At 43.2% G+C, this 15608-nt stretch overlaps 1 protein-coding gene and 1 long non-coding RNA gene across 2 annotated transcripts in view; one reads left to right on the top strand and one right to left on the bottom strand.

Moving 5' to 3' along the window:
- LOC309342399 overlaps positions 1 to 15608 on the top strand; it is a 157119-nt gene that overhangs the window by 51161 nt on the left and 90350 nt on the right. The gene's annotated exons all lie outside the window — the stretch shown is intronic.
- LOC309342748 (cytochrome P450 2J5-like) overlaps positions 2183 to 15608 on the bottom strand; it is a gene marked incomplete at its 3' end in the record, with an annotated part of 35409 nt that continues 21983 nt past the window's right edge. Inside the window, exons 2-9 of the mRNA XM_081863575.1 lie at positions 15182 to 15344; positions 14598 to 14747; positions 14076 to 14236; positions 7730 to 7871; positions 4098 to 4285; positions 3372 to 3513; positions 2292 to 2481; positions 2183 to 2192 (exon numbers count right to left, since the gene is read on the bottom strand). Of these exons, the coding sequence (XP_081719701.1) occupies positions 2183 to 2192; positions 2292 to 2481; positions 3372 to 3513; positions 4098 to 4285; positions 7730 to 7871; positions 14076 to 14236; positions 14598 to 14747; positions 15182 to 15344 (1146 nt within the window). The remainder of the gene's footprint in view (positions 2193 to 2291; positions 2482 to 3371; positions 3514 to 4097; positions 4286 to 7729; positions 7872 to 14075; positions 14237 to 14597; positions 14748 to 15181; positions 15345 to 15608) is intronic.

Here is a 15608-nt window from a genome sequence, read left to right on the forward strand (position 1 = left end):
TCTTGGACCTTTATGAGGAAGAATCTCCAGGGGATGGGGGTAGGTCAAGGGTTTGAAAATGGCATAGGCGCTATATACTCTGAACAAAAGGCTAAACTTATAGTGAACAATGTGATCACGGAAGAACTTAAAATAGAAAAAGGGACACGCCAGGGGTGCCCAATTTCCCCATTACTTTTTATTTCGGTCCTGGAGGTTTTGCTGAACATGATAAGAAAGGACCAGCTGGTTAAAGGAGTTCAGGTCGGAGCGAAACAATACAAACTGAGAGCATTTGCAGATGACCTGGTACTTACATTACAAGAGCCAGAATCTAGTGCTAAAAGGGTCTTGGAATTAATTCAAGAATTTGGTCAAGTGGCAGGATTTAAATTGAATAAGTTAAAAACTAAGGTATTAGAGAAAAACTTAACAGTAACTGAGAAAGAGAGGTTTCAGAATGAGACGGGTTTAACAGTGGTTAAGAGTGTAAAATATTTGGGGATCAATATGACAGCAAAAAATATGAACTTATTCAAAGATAATTATGAGAAATGTTGGAAACAAGTGAAAAAAGATCTGATGTAACTGATAATTATGAGAAATGTTGGAAACAAGTGAAAAAAGATCTGATGTAACTGATGTAAAGGAAAGGGGGGGATTTGCCCTGCCGGATTTGAAACTTTATTATGAATCAGCAGCTTTCTGCTGGTTAAAAGACTGGCTGCTTCTTGAGAACACTGACATTTTGGATTTGGAAGGTTTTAACAATTTTTTTGGATGGCATGCATACTTGTGGTACGACAAGGTCAAAGCTCATAAAGGTTTTAAAAACCATATTGTCAGGAAAGCATTATATAATGTCTGGATTAAATATAAAGATTTGTTGGAGAACAAAACTCCAAGGTGGCTGTCACCAATGGAGGCAAAAGCTCTGAAAAAACTTAATATGGAGTCTAAATGGCCAAAATATTGTGAAATTTTAGAACAGGAGGGCAACAAGTGGAAATTGCAGAGTTTTGAGAATCTAAAAGACAAAGTGCGAGACTGGCTTCACTATTATCAAATATTGGAGGTCTATAAGTTGGATAGGAAAATTGGCTTCCAGGTGGAAAAATCAAAACTGGAAACAGAGTTGTTAGAATCCAAAACTAAGAATCTGTCAAAAATGTATAACTTGCTGTTGAAATGGAATACGCAGGATGAAACAGTTAAATCAGCTATGATTAAGTGGGCACAAGATATTGGTCATAACATTATGTTTGCTGACTGGGAAAGGTTGTGGACCACCGGTATGAAATTTACAGCATGTAATGCCTTGAGAGAGAATATTATGAAAATGATCTATAGGTGGTACATGACCCCAGTCAAGCTTGCAAAAATTTATCATTTGCCCGATAATAAATGTTGGAAATGTAAAGAGACTGAAGGTACATTCTTTCACCTTTGGTGGACATGCCCAAGGATCAAGGCTTTCTGGGAAATGATATATAATGAAATGTAAAAGGTATTTAAATATACCTTCTTGAAGAAACCAGAGGCCTTTCTCCTGGGCATGGTTAGCCATGTGGTGTTAAAGAAGGATAGAACTTTTTTTATGTATGCCACAACAGCAGCAAGGATACTTATCGCAAAGTATTGGAAGACACCAGATCTACCCACTCTGGAAGAATGGCAGATGAAGATGACAGACTACATGGGATTGGCAGAGATGACTGGCAGAATCCGAAACCAGGAGAAAGAGACAGTGGAAGAAGATTGGAAGAAATTTAAAGACTATCTAAGTAAACACTATAAAATTAATGAAGGCTAGAATTGACATGAGTTAAAAAATTTTGTGGTTTTCAGGGGCGTTGATCAAGGAAAAAGAACAGAATTATTAAAAACTATGGGAAATAAGAGAATGGATATGCTGATTAGATAAATGGAATTAGAATACAGAAGGGGGAGGTGTGAGGAGGTCGAGGAAATTAGGTTTAAGAAAATAAGATTTGAAATTATACATGTTTTAGGTATTGTGTTTGTGTATGTTTTTATTGTTGTTTGTGTTTATATGTTTTTATTGGAAACTTCAATAAATATCATTTAAAAAAAAAAACTGAGTTCAAGACGAGCAAGTACTTGACTGCCTGGAAAACGGCCTCCTGGCACTAGCCCCACACCCAAGGGGCCCGCTTGTCTAGGAGTCTGTGTAGGGGCTCCGCTACTGCCGCCTTATGAGGAAGGAAGGTGAGGTAAAAGTTCAATAGTCCCAAGAAGGCCTGAAGTTCAGTCTTGCCCTTGGGCGCTGGGGCATCACCAATTGCCCATACCTTGTCACTGTGTCCACCGCAAATCCCAGAAAGTCCACCTGGGGCACTCCTAGTAGAAACTTTTCCTGCTTCACCTTGAGGCCTGCCATCCGGAAACGGTGCAGGACGGTGTGGAGGCAGTCCCCGAGCTCTTCTGGCGTGGGCCAAGCGATCAACAAATCATCAAAGAAGCGGGTGGCACCAGGAGTCCCTTTAAGGTGAGAGTCCATTACATTCTGGAATATGCCTGGCACCACGCTGATGCCAAATTGCAGCCGCCTTACCCTGAATGCTCCTCTGTGCGTCACAATCGCCTGTGCCTCTGCTGTGGCCTCATCCACCAGCAACTGTTGATAGGCTTGCCAAAAAAAAAAAAAAAAAAGACCCAGCTTGCCAAAAAATTTCACCCAGACAGGTTGGTGAGGACATGGCTGACGACTGGCACTAGGTATGCATGGGCCGTGAGGGCCTTGTTTATGGTACATTCGTAGTCTGCGCAGATGCGGACCCAACCATTAGGCTTGACAGGTGTGACTAACGGTGTTTCCCAGGGGGCATTAGGCACCGGGTCCAGCACTCCTTGCTCCATAAGCCGGTCCAATTCCTTGTCTATACGGGGTTTCAGGGCGAATAGGAACCAGTGGGCCTTGAGCCTGATGGGTCATACGGTGGGGTCTAGCTGTAGGGCATTGGGGGGCTATATTGTCCCAATGCCCCATCAAAAAACCCCAGAATAGCGTTGAACCCATGTCAAGCTCCATGCAGCACAGGGCCCCCTCTATCTGTAACTCTACATAAATTTTCTCTGTGTTGGAATGGGGCAACTGGTATACCTGGCAGTCCATGATCTCCATCGAGTTGCCTTGGTGTGTTGGGCCTCTTGGGTCAGTCATCTGATGCCCCCACAAAGTCAATGGGCAAAGTTGAAGCCCTTCTTTGCAGGCACCTACTATCTTTAGTGTGAGAAGGCACCTATGATGACCCCAACCTGATTTTTTAATCAGGATCCATTCATGTCCCTCACTCTGTTTAATCAACATTGACCATCAGTTTGTTTGAAACAAGCTGCTAAACTTGACCATAAATTATTTCTACGTTTACCTGCTCCAAATGGCAAAAATTCTTCTCTAGACCTAAAATTTCCATCCTTGTCCAAAAAGTGGCTTGGGTTGAACTCTTCAGGTTTTTCCCATCGCGTGGGATCGACAAGAACAGAGTTCAGATCTGGAACAACAAATGCCCCCTGAGAAGAAGAAACAGCTGTCTCAGAATGCATCTGGAACAGCAGAAAACAGTTTTGCCATTCACTGCCCCAAATCTTAACACATTTCTCACATACAGTGGTACCTTGGTTTACAGATGCTTCAGGTTATGTGTTTTCGGGTTGTGCACCGCGGCGAACCTGGAAATACTGGAACGGGTTACTTCTGGGTTTCGGTGCTCGCGCATGCACAGAAATGCTAAATCGCGCTTTGTGCATGCGCAGAAGTGCCAAATCGCAACCCGCATGTGCGCAGGCGCAGCGCTGCAGGTTGCGAATGTGCCTCCCACACGGATCACGTTAGCAACCCAAGATTCCACTGTATAGAGATAAAGTCAATAAGCACAATATTTCATTCAAATCCTGATTTGGTGCATCAGAAGATAGCATGTATTTCTCATAATAGAATTTATTAACTTTCAGATTATTAATCTTCAGATTTCTTTTCGAGAGAGGGGAGATCCTTCTGCCTCAGATTTTGTGCTGCATATGTGCTTTTAAAGTGCTACTCTCAAGTGCTCTTTGCTCTCAAAATATACAACTGCTGCCTTATCTATATCCTGTACCTTTGGAACATGAAAACCATGCATTTCCAAATCCTTTGCATTTAGTCTGGGAATCCCAACTAATAAGGGATATTTTGCACGCAAAATTTCATGCATCACCGCGTTGGTGTAAGGCAGTTTCTTTCGATCTTCATAGCAAATGGGAAGGGAGGAACCTAAAACATCTTCCATCTCCTTGTAGATTTTATCTGCAGGAAAAGGTGGGTTTAAATCTGAGAAACTTCTGACAATCAAGCTGCATAGGGTGGGTGAAAAGACCCTGGTATATTAAGTGAGGCTCATTGGTAGATGCTGGCAGCATCCTGAAAATAAGAAATTAACAATTAAATACCGTGAATGCAGCTGCATGTGGAAAAGGTCTATTGCTCTGTGGTAGAACATCTGCTTTGCATGCAGAAGGTCCATGATTCAATCCCCAGAATTTCCAGGTAGGGCTGGGAATGTTCCTTCCCTGAAATCCTGGAGAGCTGATGGCAGCCAGTGTAGGCAATACTGAGCTGGATGGACCCTGGCCCTGACTCTGCAGCAGCCAGTTTCTCATGTTTCCACAAATTCAGAGGGGAGTTCCTTACTCTCTGGGAAGACTATTTCACCAGGAGCCAGATCAAATGTTTCTTTCACCCACTCAGTTCTGCCCTTACTGAAACTCAGTGCCTGGCTTCTATCCCACACAGAACTGGATTGCAGCCAGTGCATGGAGGCTAGTTAGCACAATTCTATGGCTGCTCATTTCTCCCTGTCTTCCTCCTGGCAGAGTGGCCACAGTGGCGACCCACATTGTGCCCTGCTCAGCCATACCCCAAGGCAAACACCTCTGTGGTGAAATCTGCAAAGCAGGCACAAGCATGTGGCAGAGGAGGAGAGCTGGTGATGATGCTCCTGAGTCGGATTGAGGGCCAACCAACCCTCCTGCTGCCGCCATCTTTGGATGCAATGTAAAAAAAGCCATGGAGGTGGCAGGAGTAGCAGGGATTAAGCAGCTTGCCGCAGCAGCAAAATGGCATTTGGCCACAACTAGAGCCCACAGATACTAAAGGAGGAGTGAAGGTGCCCCACAGAGTCCCCTGGGGCCTCTCTTCATTTTTTTTTAACCTCAGGAATGTAACCAGCAGCAGCCTGGTCACTCTGGCCTGCCTTTTCCTCTCAGTGCCTCAGAGAGACAGGGCAGGAAAGGGGAAAAGGATGGCTAACAGCCTAACAGCAGGACTGAGTGAAAATTAGTAGCACTCTTGGTTAATTGGGGGTTCATATTGTAGCACCCTGCTTGTGGTTAACGCTTAGCTGGAATGAAATATTCAACGCAGCAATAGAGAAATTAAAATAGTAATTTATTTGTCAGACAAATAAATGAGAGGCACAGTGGTATATGGTTACCAAGCTCTGGCCTGGCCTCCTGCCATTCTGGCCAGCACTTATATTTCCTTAATCCAGCCCCCTTGCTCCTCCTGTGGCTGCCTCTGTCCAATCAGCCTGGTTGAAATTCTTATTGGCTGTTTGCTAGAACCAATCACAAAAGATACACCTATTTCCTTTCGCCCTTTTATGGGACACAAAGAGCTATATATTCTTATATCTATAAATGACAAATAAGTAGTAATATATCTTACATGTGTCTCAACAAGGAATCTTAATTACCAGCTCACCTCTTGCCCTCCTTGCCCTATTGCCTTCCAAAACAGATGGTTAATCTTAACTTTTTATCTTCAAGGATCTTGAGTTTACATCAACATTGAAAGATCTCCTTCATTTGGAGGTTTCTAAACAAAGGCCTGACAACTATATATCAGGAGTGCTCGATGGCGTCTCCTGTCTGGCAGGAGGCTGGGCTCATTTGCCCCTCTGGTCTCCTATTGCAATATGACTCTATGGAATAAGAATTTAACATTTATTTCTTTCTAGATCCTTTGCATAATTACATTTAAGCTAATATATTTCCTACATTATCATAGGTAGCCTTTTAAAAGAATAAACCTTCTCAAAGTGAAAAGGAACAGTTTACAGCCTCAAAATAAAAGAGAAAAAAAAAACCTCTTCTTCTGTTTACACTCCCCTTGCCAGTTGCTTTCTTTTCCATTTGCTCTTGGCCTTTTTAACCTTAGGAAGAAGATATGGCTCATTTTACTATTTACCAACCCTTAATTTGTAGGGTCAGTGTAACCTTGGCTCTCAGCCTGTAATTCCCTTTTTACGACTTTGAGAATTGTTTTCTGCTATAAATCAGGGGGCCCCCTTGTCTAGGAGGAAAAACATCTTGCCAAGGTTTTTTAGTCTTCTGCCTGGCATGAAACATTTGAAAATCTTTAAGCTCATTTTAAAATACAAGCTCTGATCAAACATATAAGCTTTGATAAAAAATGCAGGCTTATGATTAGATGCCTCAATATTGGGGGGGGGTGCTTCCCAGTGGATGGAGTGTGAGGGGGAAAACCAGCATCTCCTTGTGGTGGTACTTAAAATGGTTATTAGGAATTAAGTATAATGAGGGGATTCTAGAGAGCTCTGGCTCCCTATTCTCCTGAGAGAACAGCTGCCTCTTCCCTTCCCTCCTAAGGAGAAGAGTCAGTGGCTGACAAAAGACCAAGCACTGAGGCGACCACAGAAGGGAAAGGAAGGGCAGCTCTGTGTTCCTCCTATCCTTAGCAGCTATCCCTTGAGGCAAGGACAAAATGGGGGCTTCCCCTCTTGGCAAAGCTGCCTATCCTCCCATTTCTGAGAGCGAAGCAGATGCTGCCCAGGAGCTGAAGCATATCTAGGAAGCAGACCAAACCTGAAATGAATTCAAGTCACTGACATCCCCTTCCCAAGTTTCTGAAGGGGTTCTTTTTATAGGGGTTTTGTGTATCATCAGCCTGTCAGCAAGATTGGCCAGAATCCCCTTTCCCTGAAGACAGGCCTCTCTTCTGGAGTCTGCTGGGATATAGAGGGGCCTAGAAGTTAAATGCCAAACAAAATCCCAAAATAAAAGCATTTTTATGCATTTCCCCCCACATAAAACTAGGAAATGGCACACTCTATACTTCTCTGTGAGGCAATCCTAGTGTTACTAGAAAATCTGGAATCAAATAACGTTCCCAGTTTTCTGGGAATGATCTATTGATTACTGTGAAATAGGTCACTGTTTGTTCTAAGGACTGGAGAGCAAATGTTAGTCAAAACTAGATGAAACAAGTCAGCAGATCTTGGTGACTGAGCAGAAGTAAACAACACCTAAGTTTGCAGTATTATGCCTAGCAGCATTTTACCTTTATAAGAAATAGTAAAACATTTTGTTTGGAATCAGATGTCCAGCAATCTTAAAACAAAACAATACAGTCACCACAAAGACAAGAAAACACATTCACAACAGAGAAACTGGTTTTGGGTGAGTTGCCTATTTCCATCATACTAACTACTAACTACTTTTATAAAAAAAAGGTTCAGAAAAAGGCAACACACAATGATTATGGGGCTGGAGTAACACCCCATGAGGAAAGGCTGTACCATTTGGGTGCAACTGTGAACAAACATCTGTCACCCACCCATTATATAACCTTGGAAGAATTACAATCAGCTACTAAAAAGCAAATAAATCTAAGCTCTTCTCTATAGGGATCCAGGGAGGTGCTTGCTTCCATTGCAAAGTTCTCCCTCACCTTGAACATCTGAATAAGACACCATGAGGAGCAGTGCCCATTGCAGAGTAGCAGCAGTCGTCTCTGTCCCTGCGATAAAGAGGTCAAGAACAGACTCTGCCAGGTTGTCTTCATCAAAGGTAGAGTTGGGGTCATCCTTGCTCTGTTGATGATAATGGAAAAGGTGAAATGTTGGAATTAATTGCAGGCCACACAAAATCTATCTGACTTGGGGGGGGGGCTTCCTAGCGCAACACCTAATACTTTGTTTTACAGGTAAATTTGTAGGAAGATACTTGCACACAGTCATGGACTGAAGTAGTCATCTAAAATGCCTGTTGCTCGCCACCCCAGTCTCCAAGTGGTTCAAGATTCCCAGAGTTCCAGGCACTTACCCAGGGTTCGTGTTTCCTTTGGAACGAGGCACAACAGAGACTGTGGTTTCTTTATGATATATGTTTTACTTACACATATATACAGCCTGAGCCTACAATGGAGGAATTCACAGCACCAGCACCCCAATATGGCCTTGTTTCCCCCATAGCCACAGCCTTGGATTCAAATCAAACATTGTTGTTTCTCTCGCTTCCCAGCTTGCTGCTTCTAGCATTCAAGCTCATCACTTCACTTTCCGCTCCCAATCCTGCCTTTGTCTTTCTAACTACCTGTGAGTTGGAGGAGGGCCCCCACCCATTTCCCATCTTGCACAGACCCACTTCCTATGTTACCTTAACCACCCATTTTCTCACCAGGAAGCTAGCCTGACTATTCCAAGAATTAGAAGCAGGGCCGAGGCATTAGAAGGGTATCGGCATTCAGTCTACTCCCCCTCAAACTCGTAACATGGCATTTGTAAAGGGTATAGGAAAGGATCCTCACTTGTTGGATCATCACCTTGTTGTGGTCAGTGGGCTTCCACAGTCCTATGACCCTTGTGAGTGAAGCCGTTGGGAGTCTCATACTCCCAGCAAGGTCACCCAAGGCAGTAAGTTCAAAGGGGAGGAGCTAGACAAAAAATGATCCAAGAAGTCCTCAATGGCATAACAGGCGGATGATAACAAGCAGTATGTCACAATGGCTGTGAAGGGGGTTGAAGGCTGCAGCAGATAAGAATCTACCTCTAGTCATGACTACTCATGCCATCGGAACAGAGCCTTACTGCAAAGACTGCGTTGGTCAGCATGCACAGATCTACACCCATAAAACAAATTCACGCACAGGCGTCTTCCCCCAAACCCATCCCAAACCCAAACCCAAACCCAAAAAAGTCCCACAGCCAGCAAATGGTAACAGTGGCAGGAAGCCCCTAATCATGAACATGGGCAGTGGATACAGATTCCTTTGTTCTGACACAAGAAATGATGCAGTTGCTAAGCAGCCCTACTTAGGATCCACTCTGTTCACCCTGAAAAGGGGGAGGGGCTAGAAAAAGTGCCCTAAACATAGTCTGCCTCCCTTTTTCCATGACTGGGTTACCACGCCCAGTGGGGTCACCACCCAGCGGTCGTAAAAGACAATTGAACTTTGGAACTTGGAATATACAGACTTTGTAGGATAGTACAGATAAGGAGCGTCCCAAACGCAGAAGTGCCATCATTGCGAGAGAGATTTGACATTTTAACATCGATATTGCAGCGCTTCAAGAAACTCAAAGAACAGGTGAGGGACAACTGAAGGAAGAAAAAGGAGGCTACACATTCTTCCGGAAAGGTCTACCTGAACAAGAATGTTGAATACATGGAGTAGGCTTTGCTATCAAGATGGATTTTGTGAAGCTCTTATCTTAATACCTACTGGTATTAATGAAATAAAAAAATTCCTTCCAGTATCTGTAACTGGTATTAATGAGTGACTTTCAACCCTTCGAATAAAACTTGCCCAAAACCAGCAGGCTACTATTCTAAGTGCTTATGCACCAACACTGGATGCCGATGAAGACATTATCAGAGATTCCTAAGGAGGGTGATTTTAATGCTAGAGTTGGGCAAGATTTCGATCTGTGGCCTGGGACTAATGGGAAAGAAGGAATTGGTAACAGCAACCAGAACGGAATCTTACTTCTAATGATATGTGCAGTACACAACCTTGTTATTACCAACACACCCTTTCGACAGATAAATAACTTTAAAACTTCCTGGAGGCATCCTCCGTCAAACCACAGGCACCTCTTAGACTATGTAATTCTCTGAGCTGAAGATCACCATAATGTGCTCCTTACTAGAGGTATGACAAGTGCTGATATCTGCTGGACAGAGCACTGATTAATACTTTTCATGATGGCTATCAAGCTTATACCTCAACGTAGGCTTCAAGGAAGGAAATGAAGGCACAAAATGAACACTCAAGGCCTTCAAGAGCCTATCAGGTGGGGCTGCTTCCAAACGATTCTTAAGGACCATCTGCTTTTGGAATTCCCTGATAACATTGAGGAACCCTGGACCAAGCTATAAACATCCATTATTGCAGCCTGTAAACAAACTATTAGATACCAAACCAAGAAACACCAGGACTGGTTTGATGAAAATGACAGTGAAATTGAACGCATTATTAACAAAACAAAAAACACACACCAAAAAAAGGAAGGCCTTTCAGATATGGCAAAGAAATAAAAACTGTGCTACTAAGAAAAACAATGATGCCAACACTAAGGCTGAGGTTCAAAGAAGAACCAGAGAACTAAAAAACACCTGGTGGATTAAAAAAGCTCAAGAGATCCAGCACTTAGCTGACACTCATGATGCACAGAGTTTCTTTAAAGCCACAAAGACCATCTATGGGCCAATAAATCATGGCATATGCCCCCTACACTCAGCAGACAGTACCACACTTCTAAAAGATAAAGAAGCTATTACACTGCGCTGGAAAGAATATTACCAACTTCTCCTTAACTGCAACTCCCTTGTAGCTGCTGGGATCCTCCCACAAATTCCGCAAAAACAAGTTAGAGATGAGTTTGCAGTATATCCAAATCTGGGAGAGTTGTGTACACCTATCGCATGAAAAATAACAAAGCACTGGTTATCGTGTTTCTTAATCAGATCACGCCATAAACAAGGCATCTCAAAGTAGATCACAGACTTCATTTTGAAAAATAACAAAGCACTGGTTATCATGTTCTGAATCAGATCACGCCATAAACAAGGCATCTCAAAGTAGATCACATACTTCCTACGCTTCTGAATGGCTATGTAGCTTGGTTATCCAAAAACGCACATCTGTCTGGCCCCCACTCCCCGCCACCCAAAACAAATCAAGCTGACTGGGGATGAACCCACAGCCTGAGACTTTCCTGAAGAATCTGTTACATAGCTGTTAACTTACAGATTTGAAAATAAGGGACCAGCAGCCTCGAAAATAAGGAATCAGCAGCCAAAATAAGGGATTTTACGGGCACAGGTATGTTCAACTTCTGAGCCCCTCCAAGCCAAAAGCAGAAAGCCCAGCCAGCAGCCAAACAAAGCCTCAAGCGGTGCTTCTCATAGCGCAGCAACCCGGCAAAGGGGATGTACTGTACCAAGTCTGCAGAGGCAAATAACTTCCTGTGAGGCCCTGGGAAATGTTTCATGAGCCATGGGAAGACTTCATACAGCTGCAGAGGAGGAGAAAGCAAAAACCACAAGTCACTACCACAAAATGGTTTGGTAACAAGGTCTATCAACAAACTCATTTGGACTGGCACTTCAGCATCATGGCCTGAATTATTATTGAGGCTGTGGCTAAATGTCTGTGGGCGCTCTTTGACCCAGAGTTACTCCCGGGTGGCAGGTGGCAGAGTGCTTTTACATCACTTCAGCTGGCAGTGAATTGGGCATACTAAATAGGACCGCACTAGAAGACAGGTTGGGATGTTTAACCAGTACAAAAATGCAGCTGCCAGCAGTCAGTTCATATAACATTCATTTTACACCATTCTTACTGTTACGTATTTTAAAGCCCTTCATGACCCAGGACCAGGGTCCCTAAAGCTGTATTCTCCTTTCAGAACCACAGCTTCAGTCTCTGAGCCCTGCTCTGGGTCCCGTCACCATTAGAAATATAGCAGCTGGCAGAATTCTTGGAGAATTTCCCATAGTGGCAGCAATGACCGCTCCCCACTTAAAACGGGGGGCGCCTTTTGCGTGGACGCGTGCAGCCCTGGATCTGGAGTGGCCCCATCAGCATAGGCTTTGCCTTCCCCCAGGTGGGATACCTGGAGGTCCCCGCCTACCCCAGCGAGTTGTCCAATCCCACCTGGGGGAAGTGTTGCCAGGGAAACCAGGCCAGGTAAGGGGAGGGATTACCTGCCCACACAATAGAGGGTGGATCTTAATTGTTAATCCTCACTTGGCTCCAGAGCTTCTCCCACCCTACCCACCCTCAGTTAATGTCTTCTTTTGCAGGTTAACTTTTTTTTTTTTTTCATAGGTTTTGCAGGTTAACCTGTCTCCACAGGTATGCGGGCGCTGCTACGATAAGGTCGCTGTTAAAGGGCCGGAAAGGAATTTCCCTGCATTGGCAGGTTTCGCCTTTCCCGTAGCAAAACGTCACAACTTTGGCGGTATCAGGCCTTGGGCGGAATCCTTTAGTCCATCTTCCTCTTTGCGGCGGCGATACCAGGGTTCCCCGTTAAAGGGGTTTTTGAAGGGAGGCTTTGGCCGTACGCCGAAAGGTCGTCATTGCTCTCCCCTGCGGCGGCGTAACGGGGGCGGCTATCTCTGCTTGAACATATGTTCTCCAGAGCCGGCCCATCCCCCCCACACACACTGGATAACCCTGATGCTCCCTAGGTCCCCGGCTGGGGACTAGGGAGGGAGAACGCCCAATGCCTGAGCCAAGGTCTACCCACATTTGAAATTTAATAAAGTTGTGGCCAATTTAATCCCATAGCACGTTGTCTAGAGTCGTTATTCCACATGACGGGGGGACCACTCGGGATCTGGGGACTCCGCCTGTCCACGCAAAAACATGAAATACCCTTTCTAGGTAGTTCCTCCAAACTTTTCTGTTTAAGTGAATAAACATGGGTCTGAAGAGGATCTGTTGTTGGATAGATGCTGCTGTGTTCTGAACTTTACTAACCTGTCTGTTCTGGTTCTGCTACATATTATTTTAATAAGTTTTTAATAGGTGTTGCAATTATGATTATATTGCTTCTGAAGCTTTGTGGGGTTTTTTTTTTTGTTCATTCCTGGTTTCTCTTTAGCCTCTTTGAATACTTCAGAGAAAAGTGAGGTAGATATGTATTAAATTTATATGAACTGTCAAAGCTTAAGGACACAGTGCTAAGGTGAATTATTCTCACATTTTGGCTCATTTTTGTTGCAAAGAGTTTACTGCAACATTCATTCATTCAGCAGTTGGTCTGTGAGCAGTAGGATGCTGTGATTACTAAGACCCAGCATGGGTTTCTCAAAAGTAAGCATGCCAAATGAATCTCATTTCTCTTTTTGATGGAATTACAAGCTTGGTGAATCAGGGGAATGCTGTGGTTATAGCATATCTTGATTTCAGTAAGGCTTTTGACGAAGTCACCCATGATATTCTTGCAAAATAACTCATAAAATATGGGTTGAATGAGGTAACAGGTGGATTTGCAGCTGTCACAAAGAAAATGGAGCTAGCTTGTTTTCTCCTATAATCATCATCATCATCATCATCATCAGGGCTTCTTTTTCAGCTGAAACTCACTAGAACTCAGTTCCGGCACCTCTCAGCTTGGCACCATTGCCATTATAAGAGAACAAGGGAGGCGTTAATGGTGAGTGGTGGCACCTTTTTCCTAGAAAAATAGTGCTAATTGTTATCATTATCATTAGCAATCATTATTATTATACCCTGCTGGGTATAATAATAGGGTAGGACTTGAATCAATGGCTTCAATTTTCAAGAAAGTAGATTCTGACTGAATATCAGGAAGAACTTTCTGACAGCAAGAGCTGTTTGACAGTGGAATGGACGCCCTCAGGAGGTTGTGGACTTTCCTTACTTGGTATCAGCTTGGCTGCAGAAGTTGCTGGAAGGAGGCATACAAGACGGGCCATCCAACCCGGATTTAAATCCACATATCCCTGCAATGAATCAAGTACTCTGAGGGCTCATGAATACTTCTGCTTGTGCCCTGCTTTCTAGACATGGATCCAAATGGTTTTTCACTTTCCTGCCACTTTCCCCATGAAAACCCACTGTTTATCACTGAATTGGAACATCAACTCACAGAAAAAGCAACTGATATTTGTTCCAATTCAGTGGTGAACAGCAGGTTTTCCAGGGGGAGAAACCTGCAGGACAAATGGAAGTGTAGATGAGCCCTAAGATTTAGGAGTACTACCATAATGTTCTGTGAATGCTTATTTGACTTAGGGCCTCTGGGAATCAAAAGTCTACTCACCATGTGAAGTAAGGTATTTGTATCTTTCAAGATGCAATCAATGGCATCGATCAATTTTTGGAATTTTTCATCTTCAAGAGGAAATCGGTATCTAAAAGCCAAAACACATATCAAGCTGGACACTGCATTAGTGATGGGGAGTGAAAAATCATGTGGCTGCCCTGCAAATGAAATCATTTACATTTATACCTTGGAAAGCTGCTAAGATCAATTGCTATTTTAAAAAATATTTGAATAAAAGTGAAAATGTATGAAATTCCATTCCAAAATGTGCAGAGATTGTGCATAAAGATCTCTGCAAACTGGGATATGCATTAGCATCATTACTTACCATATTTACGTAAATGTAATGTGCACCTTTTTTTGGCCAAATTACATTGTGAAAATTAGGGTGCACATTAGATTTGATGGTGCATTTGCATTCACCAGCAAATACTTTGTTGGTTTCAAGGTTTTGAAAACTGAGGTGTTCATTAGATTGGAGGGTGATTTGATTCATGTAAATACGGTAATATCACATACCTTTTGCATGTGCAAAGACCTCCACAAGACGATGGGCTGCCTCTTCTATTTGGTGCTCCATGCCTTTCTTCCCCAGACCCAGCTTCCGCATAGTAATGACACTGAACCGTTTCTGCTGCTTCCAGGTGTGACCATTTGAAAAGACCAAACCTAAAACAGGAAGGAATCAATGAGAAAACATTACTCACAAAAATGCCATATTTTTAAAATTGTCAGTCAACCAAGATGAGACCAAATTTAGTGCAGAAAATGCCTGTGCATTTCAGAGATGCCATTCTTTCACAACCTAAGAACTGCAAGACTGGCACAGAATCTGTCTAGTAAAGAGATATTCACCAGCACTGTACTCTTCAGAAAATGCCTATGAGGCCATCACTCTATCTTGTCTTCAAGCACTGGAACTTATTTCAATATAGCACACAGGATCCTTCCAGATATCCTTTTAATGGTGCATTCATGATTATTTGTGATTGTTATGTTATCGAAGTGGTCACATGGATATGATGGGCATATTCAGATTTCGACTTTATACTCTTTTCTGGAGATAGGGCCAGCAAAACCCATCAGCCTACTCAACAACTTACCCTTTTTTTTAAGTGCAGCTTCCACGAAAGGGGTCACTGGTCGTTTAGACAAGACTTCTGGTGGGTTTGTAAGGCCTTCTTTCACCATTTGGAATCCAGACAGTACTACCATAGGTCGATGTCCGATCCATACAGTGTAAATGTCTCCATATTGCTTAGCCAGCTGCCATTAGCATCAAAGTAGAAAAGAGAAGTGTCATGTTAAAACATAGCGGATTATTACAAGCTTTTGTGACCACAGCCCATTGCCACCGTCACAGGCATTCTGGGAGCTAGTTAGTGGCAAAGCCTTCTTCCTCACTACCAGAGAATATATTCTTATTCTTTTTAAAAATGTTTTTATTAACAATTTCAACATAACAAATGATCAAAACATACCATATTCATTATTTCCCCCCTTTTTTCCCACCCTCTTCAAACCCACTCT

Source organism: Podarcis erhardii (assembly GCF_964252035.2).
Source record: "Podarcis erhardii genome assembly, chromosome: 5".
In the NCBI taxonomy this organism is placed as follows: Eukaryota; Metazoa; Chordata; class Lepidosauria; order Squamata; family Lacertidae; genus Podarcis; species Podarcis erhardii.